Below are 22,847 nucleotides of genomic sequence, written 5' to 3' on the forward strand. Positions count from 1 at the left end.
TCAAATTCGAAGTTCTGAAGAGTGAAATTCTATATATGAAGTTAAACTACTCAAAACTTCAAATTTGAAGTTTCATATTTTTATTTGCATTTTTTGTCTTTACAATCACACATCAGTTTTATGATTCATAAATATTTCTTCGTTTCTTGTTTTAATCTCATAGATATTTTAATTTTTTTTACAGATTTTAAATTTTACACATAAAATTAAATAAAACTATAAAATACGATTTAAACTAGATTTAGACAACAATAATATACAAAAGAAACTCAACAAATTTTTTTTTTTTAAATTACATGAAACACAACTATTACACAAATTTAAATATTACAGCAACACTAATAGTCAGGTAAGTTTGATCCGGAACCTTCAAAATTTTCAAATATTGTTCAAACTTTTTTGTGTAACTTAAGATGGTTGCTGTTGTTGTTTTTGATGTATTTTTCGTACAATTCTTTCTTGTTCATTTCGAATATATTCACGAGTATTAATATCATCGAAAAGAAATTAGTATTTTAACAATATTTTATGTTTCTCTTTTACTTTCTTGTTATGATCTAATGTATTTACAAGTATCAATATCACCCGGTTTCAACAACTTTTAGCTCGTAATCTACAAAGTAAAAATGAGGAGAACCATTTTTACTTCGAAATGCACTAATAGATCATATATGCATTACGAAAATCATTTTATAAAATAATATGGTATTTTGTTTGAAGTTCAATATTAATTAAGTTATTTTTATTTAAACTTTTATATTTTAATAGAATATTCTATTAATTAATATTTGTTGTAATATGTTTATATACGTGGTAGTTATTTACAAAAGTTTTATGAATTCAAATTAGTTATGACAAATATAAAGACCATATTATAAAATACAAATAGTTTTGAAGTTGAGTTTGAAATTTTGCTTTTGGAGAAAAAACCTTAAACTTCAAAATAGTTTGTTTTTGGAGATGCTCTCGGTGATCAATACATAAACCATTTTCAATCTATTTGATTGATTCAAACATCGCCTTGAACTAGTGAACAACGATCATCGCTTCTCAAAAGTTTACATACAAGTATACAGAACATAACACCTTGTAGAAGGAGGTAATAAAGAGCCCCACAACGTGAGAAAATCTTAATAAAATTAAAGAATGAAAAGAGAAAGACATGCAGGAGTCAATGATTTCCCCCTTTTGCCTTTTACCTTTTACCTTTCTTCATCTTCACATTTTTTCCTCTACTTTTGTACTTTTGTGAAATTTATATTTGATTTTATTTCTTTCTGAACACTAATTTCCAAATTTTTTTTTAACAATGGGTGGATGATTGATAAGGACGAGAACTTTCCTCTTCATTTGAAAAACATTTCACACCTTCAAAATGTCATACCAAACATATACATACATAATGGGGCTGGTATAAGTAAGACATTTGGGCTTCCACTTTCACCTATGGATCTTTACCTACAAACATTGGGCCTCCAATTCAATAAGCCTAAATAAAAGCCCATATAAAAACGCACCATATTCGCATATTCGTGAACCGACCAGATGGGGGAAGAGTTGGTGTTAGATTCCAATACGCAAACTAAAAAAAAGTCTTTCAGCAAAACACAGTCTTGTCGTACACGTGGCACTCACCTCCTATAAATAATAAAAACACGATTCTTTCCTTCCGCCTCCCTCAACAGAAACCACTTCTCTCATTAACCCTAATTCACACCCTTTGCATCTGCGAAACTCGATCTACAGATCTCTCCAAGCTCCCAATCTCCAACAGGTAAAAATCCATTATTTACAAATCATCCTCAATTGTTTGAGTTCGATCTGTATCATCCTCAATTGTTTGATTTCGAATTCAGGGAGATTCGAAAGATGGTGTCCGACGCTAGCAAGAAGAAGGCTCTCCAGAAGAAAGCCGCCGCCGCCGCCAAAAGAGGCGGTAAAGCCGCCGCCGCTAAAGCCGCCGCCTCTTCTTCAAACGGAGCTGATAGCTTGTCGAGCGGCGTCGATGCTCTTCAGATATCCGACCGGACCTGTACCGGAATCCTCTGCTCTCATCCTCAGTCCAGAGATATTCGTGTAAGTCCCCTTTTAGTTAGAGACGAACTCGTGTGAATCAGTTAGATTGATTCTTTTGTTTTGTTTTGATTGCAGATTGAATCTCTGTCTGTTACGTTTCATGGTTACGACCTGATTGTTGATTCGATGCTGGAGCTTAACTACGGGAGACGCTACGGTCTCCTCGGGCTGAACGGTTGTGGGAAGTCTACTCTCTTAACCGCGATTGGACTCAGAGAGCTTCCGATTCCTGATCACATGGACATCTACCATCTCTCCCACGAGATTGAAGCCACCGACATGACTTCTCTCGAGGCTGTCATGAGCTGTGACGAGGAGAGGTTGAAGCTGGAGAAGGAGATTGAGACTCTTGTTGAGCAGGTTTTGTGTAAAAACTCTATTCTTTATTTTGGTGTGTTTGTCTTTTGGATGCTGATTATAGTTTTTTTTTTTTTGGTAACAGGATGATGGAGGCGGAGAGCGTCTTGACACGATCTATGAGCGGTTAGAAGCCATGGATGCTTCGACGGCGGAGAAGCGTGCTGCTGAGATTCTGTTTGGTCTTGGTTTCGACAAGGAGATGCAGGCTAAGAAGACTAAGGACTTTTCTGGTGGGTGGAGGATGAGGATTGCGTTGGCGAGAGCTCTCTTCATTATGCCTACTATCCTTTTGCTTGATGAGCCCACAAATCATTTAGGTACGTTCTTACTTGTTTTTGATTGGTTCTCTTTTGTGTTTCATTAGTATATAATATACTCCCTCACTTTCGTTTTAATTGTAGTTGTTTAATGGTTTGTTCTATAATTTTTCACTTATATCCCTACTTTTAGCTCATTAATTAGTAAAATAAAAAATATTATTAATTAGTGGTACAGTAAAATATATAATGAATTTTTAATGTGTGAAGAAATTTTTAACTACATTATAAGGGTTTGATCTATAACTTTTCTACTTATATCCCTACTTTTTAGCTCATTAATTAGTAAAATAAAAAAAAAATGTTAATTAGTGGTATAGTAAAATATATAATGATTTTTTTAATGGGTGAAAATTTTAAACTATATAAAAATGAAAGGCGGAGAGTATATATTTTTTTTTGATATTTGTGCTGAATCTTATTTCTATCTTGCAACAGATTTGGAAGCTTGTGTCTGGTTAGAGGAGAGCCTGAAGAACTTTGACCGTATCCTCGTCGTGGTCTCCCACTCGCAGGATTTTTTGAACGGAGTCTGCACCAACATCATCCACATGCAAAGCAAGCAGCTAAAGTACTACACCGGTAACTTCGACCAGTACTGCCAGACACGTTCCGAGCTAGAAGAGAATCAGATGAAACAGTACAGATGGGAGCAGGAGCAGATCTCCCACATGAAGGAGTACATCGCCCGGTTCGGTCACGGTTCAGCCAAACTCGCCCGCCAAGCGCAGAGCAAGGAGAAGACTTTGGCCAAGATGGAGAGAGGTGGGCTCACGGAGAAGGTGGCGAGAGACAGTGTCCTCGTTTTCCGATTCGCCGACGTCGGAAAGCTTCCACCGCCGGTGCTTCAGTTTGTGGAAGTCTCGTTTGGGTACACTCCGGACTACCTTATATACAAGAACATCGACTTTGGTGTTGATTTGGACTCGAGGGTGGCTCTTGTTGGGCCTAATGGAGCTGGGAAGAGTACTCTCTTGAAGCTCATGACTGGCGAGCTGCAACCAACTGAAGGAATGGTGAGGCGTCACAACCACTTGAAGATTGCTCAGTACCATCAGCATCTAGCTGAGAAGCTGGACCTTGAAGTGCCTGCGCTTATCTACATGATGAACGAGTTTCCGGGTAACGAAGAGGAGAAGATGAGAGCTGCTGTTGGTAGGTTTGGTCTGACCGGTAAGGCGCAAGTGATGCCGATGAAGAATCTGTCTGATGGGCAGAGGAGCCGTGTGATATTCGCGTGGCTGGCTTATAAGCAGCCTAACATGCTTTTACTGGATGAGCCGACTAATCATTTGGATATTGAGACGATTGATTCTCTTGCTGAGGCGTTGAACGAGTGGGATGGTGGTTTGGTTCTGGTGAGTCACGACTTCAGGTTGATTAACCAAGTGGCTCATGAGATATGGGTGTGTGAGAAGCAGTGCATCACTAAATGGAATGGTGATATTATGGACTTCAAGAAGCATCTCAAGGCTAAAGCTGGGCTTGAAGACTGAGGATGAAGTCAAGTCAGAAGACTTGATTGGGTCACAGGGCTAGAGAGTGAAGAGGGATTTTGTTTGGTGATGGTTTTGAAGCCAACACGTTAAAGAGAGAGGGAGACACCATACTCGTAATCTCTGCACTTCTTGCTCATTTAAGAGGTCAGTGATTCTTCTATATTAGTACTATAATCATCAATCTGCACTTTTATTTTTATTGTTTTGACGTTTTTGGAGGAGAGACAGATATGAAAAACGAAATATTTTGGTTGTATTGTAGGATTTTTTTTTTTTTAATTATTAAAAGACTCAGATGTTGACGATTATGGTATTATTTAATATTATTAAAGTTAAGAAAAACATCGCATCAGTTTCAAAGCTATTGCAAGGGAGACGCAGAGGTGTGATTGTGGTGTTTATCAAATAGCATTGAATATTGATTACGGTGAGGCCGAGGCAGAGGTCAGAGCTTGTAATAGGTTCAATCCAAAAAACATTAGTAAAATTAATCGAAACCTTTCAAAATATAAAACATACTTGTTTGCTAAAAATCAAATGGATAATGGACGTAGATATAGGAGAGATTAACTAAAATAGGAGTGAGATTCCTCTCAAAGGGAAATTAAAACGAAACATATTTTGAGCTGTGATAAAACTTGACATTACCAAAACACGAGTTAGAGAAAGTCCAACGATTCTCTCTCCCTCTTCCTCATTTATCGCGCCATGTCTTCTTCTCCACCTTATTTCTTGACTCACAAGAAACAACACAATAATAAACAAAACAAACCCTAATTCTCATGTTCCCTTGATCCGTCTCGATGAACAATTATCTGTATCACTGTATCTGGAATGGGAAGGAGAAAGTTATTTTATCAAGAAACATATGTTTCGTTCTTCGTTTCTCTTGTCTTTATATTTCATCGAGGAGTAATATGTCAAGATGATGGTAGCTTGGATAATCCAGCAGCCAATCGCCTATATAACCAATTCGTCTTCGACAAAATATCAAATCTCACAGAAGTTTTTGAGGATGACATCAAACGAGAACTAGGTTTCTGCATCACCAATGTGTTAGTTAACATCTTGTCCTTATTGTTTTCCTTGTCAAAAAACTAACAAACCAATGAAATAAAAATAAAAATATCTTGTGTGTTGCAGAAAAGAAGATTATAATGAAGCGTTTAACTTCTCTTCCAAGCCAGGCTTCTTAAACAAATGTGGCAAAACCACAAAAGGTATATATATATACATATCCTTGGTACAATAAATTAAAGAAACTTAAATTAGGTTTTTTACATTTTGTAACCGTTGTTGATGTTTTTAAAAATTTTATGGTATGAGAATAGGTGACATGATGCAGAGGATATGTACAGCTGCAGAAGTGAGGATATACTTCAATGGATTATTAGGAGGTGCAAAGAGAGCTACTAATTACTTGAAACCGAACAAGAACTGCAATCTATCGTCATGGATGTTTGGATGTGAACCTGGATGGGCTTGTCGTACTGCTAAAGACGTCAAAGTTGATCTTAAAGACGATAAAAATGTTCCTGTAAGAACTCAGCAATGCGCGCCTTGCTGCGCAGGTTTCTTCTGCCCTCGTGGGATTACTTGCATGATACGTAAGTTACAAAACATTTCAAAACTGTCAAGAATCTTTTCCTTTTTTTTTATAGACTTCTAATGTTGTTTTACCTCACATTGTTATGAAGCTTGTCCTTTGGGAGCTTATTGTCCAGAAGCTAAGCTGAACATAACAACAGGACTATGCGACCCGTATGTCTTGTTTTTTTTTTTTTACTTTTATGTTTCTAAGTTTTGTTTTGGAAGATTTTGGTAAGATTAGAAGTTATTTTTTGCAGATATCATTACCAGCTTCCTTCAGGACAGCCAAATCATACTTGTGGTGGTGCTGATATATGGGCTGATATTGTTAGTAGCAGTGAAGTTTTCTGTTCAGCTGGATCTTTTTGTCCTTCAACTATTGACAAGCTTCCTTGTACTAGAGGGTAAGAATGAATTTGATAACTTTTCTTTGAGATTCATCAGATAAAACTAATTTTCTGTTTGCTCCACAGACATTTGCAGGACAGGTTCTACCGCTGAAAAAAGTGAGTGATCAAATCCTCTTTGTTACTTTCAGAGATTAAAAAAAAAGATGAGGAAGCAAACAAACCTAACGTTTCTCTTGTCTGATGCATTTGCAGATTGTTTTAAGCTGGCAACATGCAACCCAAGATCAACAAATCAGAACATCACAGCATATGGAATCATGCTTTTTGTGAGCCATACATAACTGATCTTCCTCATTAAACTCTTCATGTATATGTTTGTTTATCTCCAAATGGTTCTGAGTCTTTGACTTATGTCTATATGTGTAGGCTGGGCTAGGTTTCTTGCTCATAATCTTATACAACTGCTCTGATCAAGTGCTTGCTACAAGAGAAAGAAGACAAGCAAAGTCCAGGGAGAAAGCAGTACAAAGCGTGCGCGAAACGCAAACTCAAGAGAAATGGAATTCAGCCAAAGATATTGCAAAGAAGCATGCCACCGAGCTGCAACAATCATTCTCCAGGACATTTTCTAGGAGAAAATCAATGAAACAGCCTGATTTGATGAGAGGTCTAAGCCAAGCAAAGCCAGGATCAGATGCTGCTTTACCACCAATGGCAGGAGGAAGCTCAGACACGACCAAAAAGGGAAAGAAGAAGGATAAGAACAAACTAACTGAGATGTTACAAGACATTGAACAAAACCCTGGAGACACTGAAGGTTTTAAGCTTGAGATTGGTGATAAAAACATTAAAAAACATGCTCCAAAAGGCAAGTCATTGCATACGCAGAGCCAGATGTTTAGGTATGCTTATGGACAGATTGAAAAGGAGAAGGCTATGCAGGAGCAGAACAAGAACTTGACATTCTCTGGAGTCATCTCTATGGCTAATGACATTGAGATAAGAAAGAGACCAACCATTGAAGTTGCATTCAAAGATCTTACTATTACTCTGAAAGGTAAAAACAAACATCTCATGAGATGTGTGACTGGGAAGCTATCACCTGGACGTGTTTCAGCTGTGATGGGTCCTTCAGGAGCCGGGAAGACCACTTTCCTAACAGCTTTAACAGGCAAAGCAGCCGGTTGCACCATGAGTGGCATGATTCTAGTAAACGGCAAAGTTGAATCAATTCAGTCCTACAAGAGAATCATTGGCTTTGTGCCTCAAGATGACATAGTCCATGGAAACTTGACAGTGGAGGAGAATCTCTGGTTCAGTGCAAGATGCAGGTAAGCCACATTTTCATTGATGAAGTTCATATTTTAGACATAGCTTATGAAACTATATATACAGGCTCCCTGCGGATCTCCCCAAGCCTGAGAAGGTTTTAGTTGTGGAAAGAGTCATTGAGTCACTAGGTCTGCAACATGTCCGAGACTCTATGGTCGGGACTGTGGAGAAAAGAGGAATCTCTGGAGGTCAGAGGAAAAGAGTCAATGTTGGTCTTGAAATGGTGATGGAACCATCACTTCTGATATTAGATGAACCAACTTCAGGTCTTGACAGTTCATCTTCTCAGTTACTTCTTAGAGCTTTGCGCCGTGAAGCTCTTGAAGGAGTGAATATCTGTATGGTTGTTCACCAGCCAAGGTTCAACATGATACACTCATCCCATTTGTTACTTAGAAGATTAGATCTTGTTCTTATTTTATGTTATGTATCTCTGCAGCTACACTCTCTTTAGGATGTTTGATGATCTAATACTTTTGGCAAAAGGTGGACTGATATGTTACCAAGGATCAGTCAAGAAAGTTGAAGAATACTTCTCAAGGCTTGGGATAGTTGTCCCTGAGCGTGTGAATCCTCCTGATTACTACATTGATATATTGGAAGGGATACTAAAGCCAAGCACAAGCTCAGGGGTTACCTATAAGCAGCTTCCAGTTAGATGGATGCTTCATAATGGGTATCCAGTTCCTTCGGACATGCTCAAAAGCATTGAAGGGATGGCTTCTGCTGAGAACTCTGCTCATGGTGGAAGTGCTCACGGGAGCGTTGTGGGAGATGATGGAACATCTTTCGCTGGAGAGTTCTGGCAAGATGTCAAGGCAAATGTTGAAATCAAGAAAGATACCTTGCAGAACAACTTCAGTAATTCTGGTGACTTGTCTCAAAGACAAGTTCCTGGTGTGTATCAGCAGTTCAGATACTTCTCAGGAAGGTAAAATCCCCTCAAATAATTAGCCTGGTTTATTCGAGTCTGATATTTTCGGTTTCGGTTAGTTCGGTTCAGCCACAATCTCACCGGAAAAAGTATTTGGCTTGGTTCAGTTTTTGATTAGTTTTGGTTTTTGAAAATTTATTAAAATAACCAATTTATTAAAATAACCAATTTAAAATCCGCAGGGCTAATAATATCAGTCAGTTGACTTAGAATCCTTTCTTTAACCCAGTTTACGTGCTTTGCAGGTTAGGTAAACAGAGACTGCAAGAAGCAAGGACACTAGCTGTAGATTACCTAATCCTTTTGCTTGCCGGTATCTGCTTAGGAACGCTTGCTAAAGTGAGCGATGAAACGTTTGGTGCCATGGGATATACATACACAGTCATTGCTGTTTTGTAAGTAGAAACTTTACAAGCTCTTCTGACCACAAACATTGCTTCTTCTTTCTAACCCTTGTTATCATTTTTGTTTTCTTCAGCTCTCTTATGCAAGATTACTGCATTGAGATCTTTCTCTCTTGATAAACTACACTACTGGAGAGAAAGCCGAGCAGGAATGAGCAGCCTAGCTTACTTCCTAGCAAAAGACACAGTTGATCACTTCAACACCATTGTCAAGCCTCTCGTTTATCTCTCCATGTTCTACTTCTTCAACAATCCAAGATCATCCGTTGGGGACAACTACATTGTCCTAATCTGTCTTGTCTACTGTGTAACTGGCATAGCTTATGCCCTGGCCATACTTTTCGAACCTGGTCCTGCTCAACTGGTAAGTGCCCAATACTAAAGACTCAAATCTAGAAAGCTTTGCTTCACATTATTAGTCTTTGTGCAGTGGTCAGTGTTGCTTCCAGTGGTTCTGACTCTAATAGCCACCAGTACAAACGACAACAAAATTGTAGAGTCAATCTCAGAGTTGTGCTACACTAGATGGGCTCTTGAAGCATTTGTGGTATCAAACGCTCAAAGGTTTGCAAACTTAATCTCTCCCTATTTACATCGCTGCATCTTGTTTACTATTCCATATAATATCTCAGATATAAAGGAGTCTGGCTTATCACTCGCTGTGGATCACTGATGGAGAATGGCTACAACATCAAGCACTTCCCTCGTTGCCTCATCTTCCTGACATTAACCGGTATCTTGAGCCGCTGTGCAGCGTTCTTTTGTATGGTAACTTTCCAAAAGAAGTAGCTTTAAGCTCCTTCTATACTGGACTAATCAATAGAGAACATAGACAAACCACAAAGGTTTTACAAGAAGAAAGAATACATCAATTGCTGAAGATCATGGCCTGGTACGCTGTTCATAGGTAGTTCCATCATCAGAGTTCAGGATTTTCTTATCTGTAATTCTTCATGTTGTACATCTTTCTATTGTTTTATAGATATAACGTAGATGATCATCGGGTTCCTATCAATTCTGTTTTATACACCAAGTAAAAATGTAGAAGTACATAGAAGAACCAATGAGAAAACCTTCAAGAACTTCCATTACTTTCTTGGCTTAAAAGTTAATAACAATGGTAATTTTTTTTCCTTTCATCACCTAGAATTTCATATTTCCAAATGAGATGAAATCATTTGATACAAATTATCATTATTATTCTGGTAGATCATAATGTATTGATTGTTTTTGTTTATAACAAAATAAGTAAATGAATATCCAATTAAAATCTTATTTTTGCTTACACATTAATCCTACAACTAGATATGAAAATTGTTACGTAATGATTCGTGAGCCTAAATCATAATCTCCCTTGTACTCAAAACGATAAATCATAGCAGAAACCCAAAATATTATATATTTTATGATAAATCAATATTATTAAAAATTAAAAACCCACTACCCACCACTCTCTCTCAAGGACGGTTAAGAGCATCAGCTACGAAAACTGCTTCTCGTCTTCCTTCACCAAACCCTCACAAGCGGTCGCTCTCTTCTTCATCTTGAAGCCTAAGCCAATCTATACCTCAATATGTCTCATTCTTCTTCTATTAACCTCCTTCATTACCATTACCTCCCTCCTTGTCTAAATCACTCTTCCTTCCGGTTTTGCCTCACTGCTCCATCTTCATCTCGTTGGTCTAGTCCTGACGAATACGACTGCTCCATGATGGACATGCCCACCACAACACTCCCTGGCTCCATCTCTCCCTTCAATGTCCCTCATAGTGTTGTGAGTTTTTATTTTTGTTCCATTCTTCGTCTTGTCATTTTAAATGTCAAATTAATGGATTGTTTGCATACAACTAGCTCGAATTGTATATGAATCTTAAATCTAATAACTAGCATATGAAACCTCGAACTAATGGAGTTTGTATAAATCGTCATAACCCTCTTGGCCTCTTTTCACATATAAAAGTACCTAAAAGTACCTAATACGTGTGTTTTATGCTATGAATATGAATTGATCTTAGCGTTCATTCACATGAATCTGATCATCAGTCTGTTTCTGCATGATTCTATTGTTGTATGAATCGATGCTTTCACTTATTGGATTTTTTTTTCCTGTGAAACTTGATGTGTATAGAGGACGAAAAGGCCAAATGGGCAGCAGAAAAAGGAAGAAATGGAGAAAGAGGTATGGAAGTCCATTTTAAAGCTGCTTACCTATTTATGTTTATATCTAGGCAAACACCAAGGGATGTTGTTATAAATCTACATGCTAATATATACATAGATCAGAATTTTAATATAGGTATCCAATCTAAGTTTTATGTTCAGTATACCTTTTGGCATTATTTTCGATTTCGAATTACTTTAAACTAAATTAGGCCCCTTAGCATGCTATTATCATTAACAAACATAAATCACATAATATGATACTTCTGCAATTGTGAAATTGTCGACTTAATAAGAAAAAAATAAGATTATGTTTGTCATTTATGTTTGTCAAAAAAAAAATATATATATATATATATATATATATATCATTTATGTTTGTCAAATTGTAGGCTAATATTGTGGTAATAATAGAAAGTTCAAATTTTTTTAGGTGTATATGTTACGGGAGATGCTTGATCAAGAAGAGAAGACACGTGAGATCTTGGAGAGAGTCCAAAAACATCAACTTCCTTCATCTTCTTCTGTTGCCCTTCCTGCTTCTCTCCCTCCCAAGGTACATATTATACCTTTGTACATGCTTCTCCATATCCCTTTGTATATACGCGTGGAAGAGCAAGTAAAGTTTCTAAGTTTGGATAGAGTGAAAAAGCAGCAAAACTAAAATATGTGAGTGTGATGATAAATAACAACCATACACGTATTTTTGGTAACGTTGCTTTTAAACCAAGGCTTAGATCAACCATAAATACAATTATTAATTAACAGTTTTTCTAATCAAACAAAATTGCTAGATCATCTTACGGGACAAAATAATTACTTAATCGTTACTAAGAATATACATGTTGTGAAGCTATACTATGCAATCAAGGGACATTCTAATTTATTTTAATCACATACTATTTTCTAAAAGGCAATCACATCACAACATGATAATTAGCTTTCTGCTACACGGTAGTCAAACTGATGTAACTATAGCTCAAAATCTGAAATGCATTTTCGTTGTTTTCTCGTAATTTATGTTTCGAATATTTTGATGATGCTTTATTAATATTTCATAAATTTCTCAAAAAATTAGGTAAATAGCTATTACATGTAAATAGAGTTAAGCTTCGAAACGACTCAATTGCTTCTGAATCGGTAACTATCATTGGCTATAAAAGAAATAATTAAGCTCATGCATTTTTAGCAGTAAATGTTTAAGTTAGTTTTTTTTTTTTTCTAACGTTTAAGTTAGTTAACTTGCACTATTTCTTTAATGCAGATGAAGGAACTAATAACGGAACTGTCGATAGTGGAAGGGGAAATCTCAAGACTAGAGGTTCAAATAAGCCATCTCCAGATAAATCTCAAGGAAGAACAAGATGAAACTTTGAGACAAGCAACAACAAGTTCATCAAGAAGAACATGGCAGGCTAGTGAGAGTGACAACAATGACAATATAACCTCTCATCAAGCTCTACCAAACTACCCTAATTTCCCACCTCCAAGCCCTATGGTGAACACATGCATGATGAAGAATGGGAACAACAACACCAAATCTTCTACTAGTCATCATCAAGAGAATGCAACATTTGAAACAAAGACTTTGCATTTCATCAACAAGGCCATCAAAGGTGATTACGTGACTCAAAGCTTCCACAAAACTAATGAGAAAGTTGGATTAGTAAAGAAGGAAAATCCTCGGTCAGTTCAACAAGAAAATAAGTTGCAAGAGAATACTAATATGAAGAAGATGCTTAGGAGGATGAAATCGCCTTCTCCTCTACGTGAACCTAGATACTCCTCTCCCAAGGTACGTAATTTGTATAATACTTATCATGCATCATTCACTTCGTTCAATACTCATATAATTTATGGTTAATTATGATTTGTTGTAGACTAATAAGGATCGTGTAGCACTTGATACATCACTAGACCTCCCACCAAAATCTCTATCAAGCACAATTTTAATGGAAGATGGACAAAACATACAGAAGTGGCATCCAAACAAGCTCGCCGAGAACATCATGAAGTGCCTTAATTTCATCTACGTTCGTCTCCTTAGAACCACAAGAGTCATGGAGCTAGAGAAAGGTCCGGTCTCGAGATCCAATCCTTTCTCTTTGATCTCAAGAAGCTTTAGGGTGGACAAGGCAACATCCGGTTTGTCTAAATCCATGAATCTCGTGTCTTATAAAGAATCAAGACAACAAGATCCCTATGGAGTATTTGATGTAGAAGCATCTTTGGCTAGAGACATTGGTCCGTATAAGAATCTTGTCATCTTCACTTCAAGTTGTATGGATTCCAAGTGCATTTCGAGCTCTAGCTCGGTCTCTTTGATCCAGAAACTCAGGTAAATTTCGAGATATACTTTGCGAAAATGTTTTTTTTTTTCACTTTGGCTAAATATATCGCCATGAACAAAATGCAGAGTCTTGATGAACAATCTTGAGACGGTGGATTTGAGAGTGCTGAGCCATCAACAAAAGCTAGCGTTTTGGATCAACATGTTCAATGCATGTGTTATGCATGTATGTATTCTCTTCTTAGGCTTTATATTTTCTTAGTTTTAATTACAAAACCACGTCTGACCATCATTAACCCTAGTCTCTTAACTGGGGTTCTTAGTTTCGGCTAAGAGACGGTTCTTAGCTTTTCTTATATTTTAGCTAAGAAAAGCTAAGAACCGTCTCTTAAATAAAATATATAAGAGCCGTCTCTTAGCCGAAAAGTGTAAAAAAAAAACAAAAAAACAAAAAAAATGTCAAATCATGAGTTAAGAACACGGCTAAGAGACGGGGTTAATCATGCCCTATACTCAACGTACTTTCATTACTTCCTCGTATGACCAGGGATATCTACAATACGGAGTTCCGAAAACAACTGAGAAACTACAATCTCTTGTTTATAATAAGGTATATTTTTCTTTCCCATTCTGAAATAAACAGATAAATGAACTCCATATTATTCAGTATTCATACGCATTAAAAATTTCCATTGATCAATGTATAAACTATAGGCTACAATAAATGTTGGAGGCAAAAACATAAGTGCTCATACAATAGAGCATTGTATTCTGCGGAAGCCTGCAAATTCTACCATGACTCAGGTATTTATACTATGTCAATAATTAATCAATTCATACTGATCCGATTAATCTTAAGTCTTCGCTAAGTATGGAAATATAATCATAGGATCGACACGAAGAAATGATCATTCGTAAACTATATGGCATAGAAGCAACGGATCCTAACATCACATTTGCGCTCTCATGCGGAACTCGATCCTCTCCTGCAGTAAGTTAATCTCATTAATTAACTTTTATTAAGTAATCTATTACACTTGACCGTTTGATATCTATACTTGAATTAACTACTATCAAAACTAATGGTTTGTTATTTTTAAAAATTTAAAATTGAAGGTGAGGATATACACTGGAGAAGGAGTGGCAACAGAGCTAGAGAAAGCGAAACTGGAGTACCTGCAAGCGTCCGTGGTGGTTACGTTGGCTAAACGGGTAATCTTGCCTGAGCTTCTAGTAAAACACGCCGTCCATTTCGTGGCAAGGGAGGATGGCAACGGTGTAGAGATGGGATCTCTGGTGAAATGGGTTTGCAACCAATTACCAACCTCTGGTTCCTTGAGAAAATCAATGGTGGATTGTTTAAAGAATCAAAACTCCAAAGCTTCTTCTTCTTCTTCCTCCCTGGTGGTTGAAAAGATCCCTTATGATTTTGAGTTTCAGTATCTTTTAGCTATTTGAAAAATACTAATTTGTTATTTTTTACTGTTGGAAATCTTGTGTTCAATAAAAGTATCAAAGCTTGTTTTATTTTATTTTTATGGATGATTATTATACTGACATGTATATGGTTTAACTCGATCAGTCAACATCTTATGATCATCTTCCAACTGTAAAAAAAAAAACATTGCTTTAGAAATATTTTTCTCTTTTTCTTTTTAATTTAAATTGTTTTACAAATTAAATTCTAAAGTAAAACTATACATTTACAACCAAACTAATCATCCACTCGATCTTCTTTGATATGCATCATCTAGTGGAGTCTATATTGTTCCTTCCGCGGCGGCTCTTGTAATTAAGGCGCTCAAGGAGCCAGAGAGAGACAGTAAGATAACGGTAACATTTCGTTTGATGACGTCATCGAGTCGCAAAGATTATGCGTCCGAGATCTATTGCTAAGGAGTTGAGTGGAACGGTGAGGGAGATTTTAGGGACTTGTGTTTCCGTGGGGTGTACGGTTGATGGTAGAGACCCAAGGACAGGATCTTCATGAGGAGATTTTTGATGTTCCTAACGAGTAAAGAAGGTTCTTTGTCCAAAAAAAAACGAGTAAAGAAGGTTCCTTTTTATGAAGCATACAGGTAGTAAGGTTCAGTTTGAAACTGCATCGAGATCAGTCGGATCTCCGCTTAGTGCTGAGGGCTTGGCCCTTCGAGCTGCGATTATGAAGTGTAAAGAGTTGGGAATCCAGCAGGTTATCTTCGAGTCTGACTCTACTCAACTGGTAGCAGCACTCAAGCCGCAGTCGGCACCTCCGGAACTGTATGGAATAGTTGCGGATATCCTCCATTGTGCTGTTTTTTTCAAATTCTGTTCTTTTATTTGGATTCCTCGTAGCAGGAACAGTGAGGCCGATGTGTTGGCAAAACATGCTCTGTTTTCTGAAAACTCTGTTTTGTACCCTTTGGAATTTTAAGTTCTAGCTAATGAAGTTTGTGTTACAAAAAAAAAAGAAGGTTCTTTTTTTTGTTCTCTTGTCGTTTTGCTGTAATTGTGTTTGATTTCGAGGAATTGCTTTTTGATTTGGAACATGATAGTTTTGGATTTGCACATTTGAATCCTTTCTTGGGATGAAATATTAGAATGTTTCATTTATATAGTGAAGTAAGGTAATGATGCCTTATTCAAATAGTAACATTGTTGGATGCATCAAAAGATCTTATAACAGTATAGAGCATGTGGTTGATAGTTTGAGTGAGTACAATGTGCAGTGTTAATTTGCTTTTGCTCTTATACTTTGGAACTTTTTCATCAATCATTGATTTCATCTTGCTATCAAACTCTAAACCAAAACTAATGAACATGCTCACTTGTATTATTTACATGGATGTATAAGACGCACATACTATATATTTATATATGCAACTAGAAATATAATATATGCATGCATCAAGCATGTAAGTCCAACATGAATTGAATAATTGGAAAAATTAGGATCAAATCATTGGGACATAATTTTACGATGTACAGAAGAAATCGTCTGGCAAAGATAACATATAATAACATGTTCAACGTTGTTCAGATTCTGCATGTCATGGATCTCATTCTTATCATCTTATTTTACGTTTTCCTCGATTTTAAATCCGAAATTTTAGTTTTCCCATACTTTTGATAATTGGTGTGTTATATTGAGGTTTCATTAATTCATCATTTTAAATATTGTCCAGTAATTTTCTGTTGAATTTTTATGTCATATATCATATTATCATATATGTATATTATATAGTAAAATATATGCTAAGCAAGTCTATTACCACATATACGAATACATGATTAATATAACTTGAAAATTTAGGTCGTCACGACGTTGATACAGACTTGCTCGGGAATGATTTCTATTCAAGCATAAAAAACGTTCATACAAAAAGTATACCTTAAATTATCTTCGATTTTAACAACCATACATCTAAGTCATCTTCGCTGGACCACGTAATTAATTAATATAACATTATGAATTGTTCAGGCATAATATATTGTTTGGCCATCTTTTTATATATATATATATAGTTTGGCCATCTTGTTAGACCGTAATTCAGTTATTCGCTAGATAATATCAATTTAATGGAACATGCAAGCTAGTAATAACATAAATTTTAATTGTAAAGATTGAAATCTGGATAAAGAAAAATAGGAGATGAAATTTGACGTTGCAACAACAATTGAAAAATATTAAATTAAGGCTCCAATTTTTTTTTTCCAGCAAACATTCACGTACTCTGTAAACATATGACGAAAGACGGTTGTTTTCTAGCACTGCTTGCTAAATGATCCGCCTTTATATTTTCCGTCCTAGGTACATGAACGATACCTGAGTTGGTGAAGCTTATTCGCAGAAGTTTAATATCTTTGAAGTAGCTTTCAAATGCTGGTCATTTCTCTGGTTCTGAAACCATTTTCACCGGTTGAGAACAATCCGTTGCAAACCTGACCCAATTAAGGCTCCAATTAAACTAATATAAACACAAGAATATGTCTAAATCAAGGGTTGGTTAGGATAGCCTAAAACAAGTTATCTTCCACTAATCATACAATTTAAAGACAGCTCTGACACGTATTATGTTATTCGGAAAATGTACGCATAATATAGAAAATGTTGAATTGAAGAAACATCTATCTCCACACCACATGGATTAGTGGAGACTCTGGAGACAGAGGATTGGCTATACAAATGCATTTGTACAGGTCTGAACGATTTTAATTTACCTTGCTACGCATATCTGTTTTACGTTTTATTTCTAGAAGAGCTTTTGGACCAAGGCTCGTAGTTTCTGTTAACCCGGGATCAGCCTACATTCTGGTGTTTTAAGAGGATTTGTTTCCATTATTCTTTGTTATCAATGAAATTAGAAGTTGAGAAAAAGGAAAAAAGATTGAAGAGACAAATATTATGAAAATTACTCAATATTGAAAAACCTTAACTTTTTAAAATAGCATCAATGTTATGATGTTTCTTTGGTGAGTGGGTGTATTTCGTGTGAATAAAATAAAGATTACAACAATTAACAGTAGTTTTTTTTGCACTGTAGGTAAATGATTTTCAGTATCTGCAGTAATCTGTTGCTTTTTCGGTTTCTTGGATGACTTGTATATTGAAGAGTAATTTAATAACTTGCATCATAAATTACACGGTTCCAATAGTTTAAGACATTTGCGATTGTTCTAAGTTTTAACTCAAAATCACTGATGAGAATCATGAGATACTCCAGAATGTATAAACATATAGTTAAGTCATAAAAACTTTGATCTATTTTTACTCTTTTTTATATACCCATTCCCACATTCGACGAGACTGAAAAATTAAACCCACCATACTCATATTTAAGAAAGAAACATATAACAAATGTTGGAATTTCTTTATATAAACCAATATATCAATATTCTGAAAAGTTAAATCATAATACTGCATGCAATCGTGCAAATCATTCCTTCATAACATTTTTAATTCCTAAAAATGTTGAGATGTTTCTCATAATACAACCAGCTCATTTGAGGCATATACGGTTTAGATATGATTCCTTCCATTATTATTTCTAAAACTATATGTATACTTAACTGTCCACATAATTATTTCTAATACTATATGTGTACTTAATTAACTGTCCACATAATTAATAGCCATAAAAATTATCTGTCTTACAATGTACTTATACCAAACCTTTGCATAGCATCTGTGTATATATATACACGCAACTAAACTAGAGAGTTACAACAAACATCAAAATACATCCATCTTTTCTCTCTCTCATCATCATCATTAGCCATGGCAAAGGACTTGGAGGTGCAAGAAGGCGGAGCAACGGCGGCGAGAGATTACCAGGATCCGCCTCCTGCGCCATTGTTTGACATGGAGGAGCTTGGGAAGTGGTCGCTCTATAGAGCGGTCATAGCTGAGTTCGTGGCAACACTTCTCTTCCTTTACGTCTCAGTCCTCACCGTAATTGGCTACAAAGCTCAGACCGACGCAAATGCCGGAGGAGTTGATTGCGGCGGCGTTGGGATATTGGGTATTGCGTGGGCTTTCGGTGGAATGATCTTTGTTCTCGTTTACTGTACCGCTGGTATCTCTGGTACGTATAGTAACGTTCGCGTCACGGTACTTAGATTTTTACGTTAACATAACGTTAGAAATATGGCATAGTTAATAAATATATCAAACATATAGATCATAGTAATACCTAATCAGTTTGAACAAAAAAAGTAATACCCAATCAGTATAGATCCATATGGTACGCTTTAATTTCAATGTTTTTTGGCCTATACTTTCTTTCATTTAATAGAAATTGTCAACTTTCTGTTCAGTTCGAGTTAGTTCAGTTTAGCTAAGTTAGGTGTTATTACTTTAGTAGTTTGGCAATCTAAACTAAAATATAACTTTACATTTATGTTGATTAATGAATTAACACTTCTTGCTATAATTGTAACCTTTAAGGTGGTCATATAAATCCGGCTGTTACGGTGGGACTGTTCTTAGCTAGAAAAGTATCATTGGTGCGGACAGTGTTATACATTGTGGCTCAGTGCCTTGGTGCCATCTGCGGTTGCGGTCTGGTCAAAGCATTCCAAAGTTCTTACTACACCAGGTTCCATCATGTCTAAACACTCATGCATGAGCCAATTAAACCGTCTGAATATCGATTTTTAACTAACTACAAATTGTTAATAATATTAGATATGGAGGTGGAGCCAACCAGCTTGCCGACGGCTACAACAAAGGTACCGGACTAGGTGCCGAGATCATCGGAACATTTGTCCTTGTCTACACCGTTTTCTCGGCCACTGATCCCAAGCGAAGTGCACGTGACTCTCACATTCCAGTTTTGGCGCCACTTCCTATTGGTTTTGCCGTCTTCATGGTTCACTTAGCCACCATTCCCATCACCGGGACCGGAATCAACCCGGCCCGTAGCTTAGGAGCCGCAGTTATCTACAACCAAGAAAAGGCCTGGGACGACCAAGTACGTCGTTAACTTTCATACATATATGGTCATATTTTTCTATTAGTTCAAATGTATGAACTGAAACTAATGATGCTTAACTATATGTTTTTGATCATTTGAACAGTGGATATTCTGGGTGGGACCGATGATCGGAGCAGCTGCTGCTGCGTTATACCATCAGTTTGTTCTAAGAGCGGCTGGAATTAAATCTCTTGGCTCCTTTAGGAGCTCTGCTTAATTTCAATTGTTTGAATTAAGCCTCAAGTTGATCTTAAATCAAAATGATGATTACCACTATTAAGCACAAGCTACGTGTATCTTTCTATTTAATTTTATATTCTGTTTTAAAATTTCAAGGAATTTCCCATTGGTTGTAAATGTGGTTTTAATTAATGTTGCTTTAAGATAAATCTCTTCTTTGCTTTTATTTTCTTTGTTTTATTTATATTGCTGTTACTTCAAGCTAACAACCTCTTCATGCATTCTTTGCCACCAACCTTCTACCAAAACAAAATCGAAACTAGATGAACAAACACCATATGGACCTATTCTATAATCATTTACCATCGATCAAATATAAAACAATGTAAAATATCAAGTGTAAAACCAATAAATTACAAAAAAAAAAAAAACCAATAAATTACAACTGTTTTGTCCTGTAACTATTTAAGTACGTATTGCCAACATTTTTTTTTTAAACACGCCAACATTTGTATATTAGAGAAAACTATAAACAAAAGAGTGAAACTAACTAACAAACAAAAAAACTGCATTAGCCAAAATGGTTTTCATGACTTCTCTAGTTCTCTTCACTCTCAAAAACAACTTTTTCTTCTTCTGTTATTTATTGCACACTCATACAAATTTGCACTACAAGCAACACCTCTTAAACCAATCCTACAAAACCCCCCCACACACACAAACTGAACAAAAATCAAACGTAACAAAGATTATAGAGAGAGAAAAAAAACATGACAAACCTAACTCACTCTTTGCTCTTCTTCTCCTGTTCCTTATCTCTAGTTATATGTGTGGCCATTGCAGGAAGTAGACCTGCTCATGGTCCAGCTTATTTAAACCCATCTGCTTTTTCTCCAGAAGCTTACGATTTCTTTCACCCAAAATCATCACTACCTGACAATAATTCACCAAGAAACTCGCATTCTTTGCCATTTCTTTCACCTTCACCTTCACCTTCACCTTCAATGACATCTAATGTAGAAGCTGATACACAAGGAAGTAAAGTTTCATCAGACGAACACATAGGTGATAGTAGAAGAGAAGAAGGACGAGGTGAAACCGTTGGAATAGTGTTAGGCGTTTCTTTCACAGCTCTTCTTTTAATGGGAGTTTACTTTGTGATCAAGAAACGACTAGCTAATTTAACCCGCACGATTGTAATCCACTCTGATGCTTGATCAAGAATATGTCATTATCAAGTAATTAATTATTGATTTTGCATGCAGAATGGTAGCAAAATAGCTAGACTTTGGTCTGGTTTAATTTAATATTCCGTTTGAATTTGGGGTTCGAAAATAATTTAATATTACATATATAAAATTAAATGGATCTTAAATAAGTTTTAGTTGCTGTCAGAAAATAAAACCTTATTCAGCTTGGATTCAAGTCTGGTCGTATTTTAGTCAACGAAAATAAGAACTTGCCGTAAATAAACTCAAATCCAAGTAAAACGACGACGTTGATATACCAAGACACTAGCTTTGTCTTGTTATGTGTTAAAGATCTCAACTTGTCAGAGTCTGTTTTGGTCAGAGTTTCTTCCAATTTCAGACAGTCGCACTAAAATGGCGTTCCGCGTTTTCCTCCTCCTCTCCCTTCTCATTTTCTCCGCTGATTCTCCTTCTTTTGCGGCCTCTTCCTCCGACGTAGACCGATAGACGATGAGGATCTCAATGATGAAGGTCCCGGTGAGGCACTTACTTCCCCTGTGAGTCTGAGCCAGACGAGTTCGACGGAGGAGAAGACGGAAGACCTCGAAGTGTACGACGACGAGGAAGACGGAGATTTCTCCGATCTAGGTAATCAAGTTTCGGATACGTTCCTGGCGCAATTACGTGGTGATTGAGAACAACCAATACGTCATGGTTTAGTTCTACGCCCCGTGGTGCTGCTCAAGGGAGACGGTGTCGTTTTGGCTAAAGTCGATGTGACGGAGGAGAATTAACTGGCTCATCAGTATATCGTTCAGGGCTTCCCTATTATTCACCTTCTTCGTACGTAGATGGAGAGCACAAGCCTTTACACTGGAGGGAGGACCGAGTAAGTGGAACTAGAGTTCAAATCTTTACTGTGATTAAAGCGAGTGTTACTGAAAAATCTTACTTCTTTGTGATTTAGAGAAACAATTGTGACGTGGATGAAGAAGATACTAATGGTGAAGTGTGATCCAAAGCTACGAAAAGTGTATGTCTTACAGAAATACGTCACCGCAAGTTATATTGTATGATCAGAGAACTGTTTCAGTGGACTAGAGAAAGATGAGGATCAGTAGTTTTTGTTTTGACATTCCAACTCTTTTGATTTTGGTTTTAAAGGCCAGCTTGTACAACTGTTTAAACAAAGGTCACACTACTAGAGAGTTGAACTTGATAGGAGAAGAGCCACGTATATAATTGCATACAGTGAGTAGAACTAGAGGAACTGATCTCAAGGGAAAGAGACTACAGTATATAACAAATCCCAAAGCTCAAATCAGTCACATTAATATTCCTAACGTTTTTTTGCTTTTTTTCTGTTTCATTAGTTACATTTCCTCTTCGGTGAAGTTGCCAAAACTTGTGCAATTAGTCAAAAGTCAACCCTTAAAAGAAATAGAATTAACTTTACGTAGGCGTCAACATTAATATGAAGTGGTTGGTTACTTGCCTTACATTTCTGATTATTGACTCTAATTATTATATTTCCTTCCTTTTCATTTGCTTCTTCTCCCTATTAAATATCTATCCTTCCATTAGCAAAATAATCCAATATTAGTATTTGCAAATCTCCTAAGCGTTGACTGTTAGGTGCCAACTCATTTCTCAAGTGTCACTCATACGAAACTTTAAGTAGAAACTGAACAATATGATTTCTTGATCTCT

At 36.4% G+C, this 22,847-nt stretch overlaps 5 protein-coding genes across 5 annotated transcripts; all 5 read left to right on the plus strand.

Annotated features, from left to right (window-relative positions):
• Positions 1 to 1,657: 1,657 nt before the first annotated feature.
• On the plus strand, positions 1,658 to 4,557 carry LOC106335000 (ABC transporter F family member 1-like). Its single transcript, XM_013773414.1, has 5 exons — positions 1,658 to 1,774; positions 1,857 to 2,076; positions 2,152 to 2,436; positions 2,519 to 2,753; positions 3,192 to 4,557. Exons 2-5 carry the CDS (start codon positions 1,870 to 1,872, stop codon positions 4,247 to 4,249), a joined length of 1,785 nt encoding a protein of 594 aa, XP_013628868.1. The 5' UTR covers positions 1,658 to 1,774; positions 1,857 to 1,869; the 3' UTR covers positions 4,250 to 4,557.
• Positions 4,558 to 4,742: 185 nt separating this feature from the next.
• LOC106335001 (ABC transporter G family member 28-like) lies at positions 4,743 to 9,925 on the plus strand. Its single transcript, XM_013773415.1, has 14 exons — positions 4,743 to 5,307; positions 5,396 to 5,472; positions 5,584 to 5,859; positions 5,950 to 6,013; positions 6,100 to 6,248; positions 6,316 to 6,348; positions 6,445 to 6,518; positions 6,619 to 7,523; positions 7,588 to 7,884; positions 7,964 to 8,455; positions 8,704 to 8,852; positions 8,937 to 9,226; positions 9,293 to 9,426; positions 9,495 to 9,925. Exons 1-14 carry the CDS (start codon positions 5,087 to 5,089, stop codon positions 9,649 to 9,651), a joined length of 3,318 nt encoding a protein of 1,105 aa, XP_013628869.1. The 5' UTR covers positions 4,743 to 5,086; the 3' UTR covers positions 9,652 to 9,925.
• A 436-nt stretch (positions 9,926 to 10,361) lies between these two features.
• On the plus strand, positions 10,362 to 14,860 carry LOC106331847. The gene is made up of 10 exons (XM_013770267.1): positions 10,362 to 10,636; positions 10,991 to 11,041; positions 11,456 to 11,578; positions 12,287 to 12,817; positions 12,903 to 13,360; positions 13,439 to 13,538; positions 13,860 to 13,922; positions 14,027 to 14,116; positions 14,202 to 14,303; positions 14,429 to 14,860. Exons 1-10 carry the CDS (start codon positions 10,436 to 10,438, stop codon positions 14,768 to 14,770), a joined length of 2,061 nt encoding a protein of 686 aa, XP_013625721.1. The 5' UTR covers positions 10,362 to 10,435; the 3' UTR covers positions 14,771 to 14,860.
• A 3,636-nt stretch (positions 14,861 to 18,496) lies between these two features.
• LOC106335970 (probable aquaporin PIP2-4) lies at positions 18,497 to 20,156 on the plus strand. Its single transcript, XM_013774668.1, has 4 exons — positions 18,497 to 18,876; positions 19,239 to 19,389; positions 19,479 to 19,764; positions 19,871 to 20,156. The coding sequence occupies exons 1-4, from the start codon at positions 18,570 to 18,572 to the stop codon at positions 19,982 to 19,984; spliced, it is 858 nt and encodes a 285-aa protein (XP_013630122.1). The 5' UTR covers positions 18,497 to 18,569; the 3' UTR covers positions 19,985 to 20,156.
• A 511-nt stretch (positions 20,157 to 20,667) lies between these two features.
• On the plus strand, positions 20,668 to 21,196 carry LOC106335972. Its single transcript, XM_013774670.1, has one exon. The coding sequence runs from the start codon at positions 20,718 to 20,720 to the stop codon at positions 21,162 to 21,164; it is 447 nt and encodes a 148-aa protein (XP_013630124.1). The 5' UTR covers positions 20,668 to 20,717; the 3' UTR covers positions 21,165 to 21,196.
• Positions 21,197 to 22,847: the final 1,651 nt, after the last annotated feature.

Source organism: Brassica oleracea, chromosome C3, assembly GCF_000695525.1.
Source record: "Brassica oleracea var. oleracea cultivar TO1000 chromosome C3, BOL, whole genome shotgun sequence".
Classification (NCBI taxonomy): domain Eukaryota; kingdom Viridiplantae; phylum Streptophyta; class Magnoliopsida; order Brassicales; family Brassicaceae; genus Brassica; species Brassica oleracea.

Bases quoted from the DNA above. Each gene is read 5' to 3' on its own strand.
- LOC106335000 (XM_013773414.1), top strand. From the start codon at position 1,870: ATGGTGTCCGACGCTAGCAAGAAGAAGGCTCTCCAGAAGAAAGCCGCC. The intron at 2,437-2,518 runs GTTTTGTGTAAA...TTTTGGTAACAG, and splicing joins TTGAGACTCTTGTTGAGCAG to GATGATGGAGGCGGAGAGCG. The intron at 2,754-3,191 runs GTACGTTCTTAC...ATCTTGCAACAG, and splicing joins TGAGCCCACAAATCATTTAG to ATTTGGAAGCTTGTGTCTGG.
- LOC106335001 (XM_013773415.1), top strand. From the start codon at position 5,087: ATGGGAAGGAGAAAGTTATTTTATCAAGAAACATATGTTTCGTTCTTC. The intron at 6,249-6,315 runs AAGAATGAATTT...TTTGCTCCACAG, and splicing joins GCTTCCTTGTACTAGAGGGT to ACATTTGCAGGACAGGTTCT. The intron at 7,885-7,963 runs GTTCAACATGAT...GTATCTCTGCAG, and splicing joins ATGGTTGTTCACCAGCCAAG to CTACACTCTCTTTAGGATGT.
- LOC106331847 (XM_013770267.1), top strand. From the start codon at position 10,436: ATGTCTCATTCTTCTTCTATTAACCTCCTTCATTACCATTACCTCCCT. The intron at 10,637-10,990 runs GTGAGTTTTTAT...TGATGTGTATAG, and splicing joins TCAATGTCCCTCATAGTGTT to AGGACGAAAAGGCCAAATGG. The intron at 14,117-14,201 runs GTATTTATACTA...ATATAATCATAG, and splicing joins CAAATTCTACCATGACTCAG to GATCGACACGAAGAAATGAT.
- LOC106335970 (XM_013774668.1), top strand. From the start codon at position 18,570: ATGGCAAAGGACTTGGAGGTGCAAGAAGGCGGAGCAACGGCGGCGAGA. The intron at 18,877-19,238 runs GTACGTATAGTA...GTAACCTTTAAG, and splicing joins CTGTACCGCTGGTATCTCTG to GTGGTCATATAAATCCGGCT. The intron at 19,390-19,478 runs GTTCCATCATGT...TAATAATATTAG, and splicing joins CAAAGTTCTTACTACACCAG to ATATGGAGGTGGAGCCAACC.
- LOC106335972 (XM_013774670.1), top strand. From the start codon at position 20,718: ATGACAAACCTAACTCACTCTTTGCTCTTCTTCTCCTGTTCCTTATCT.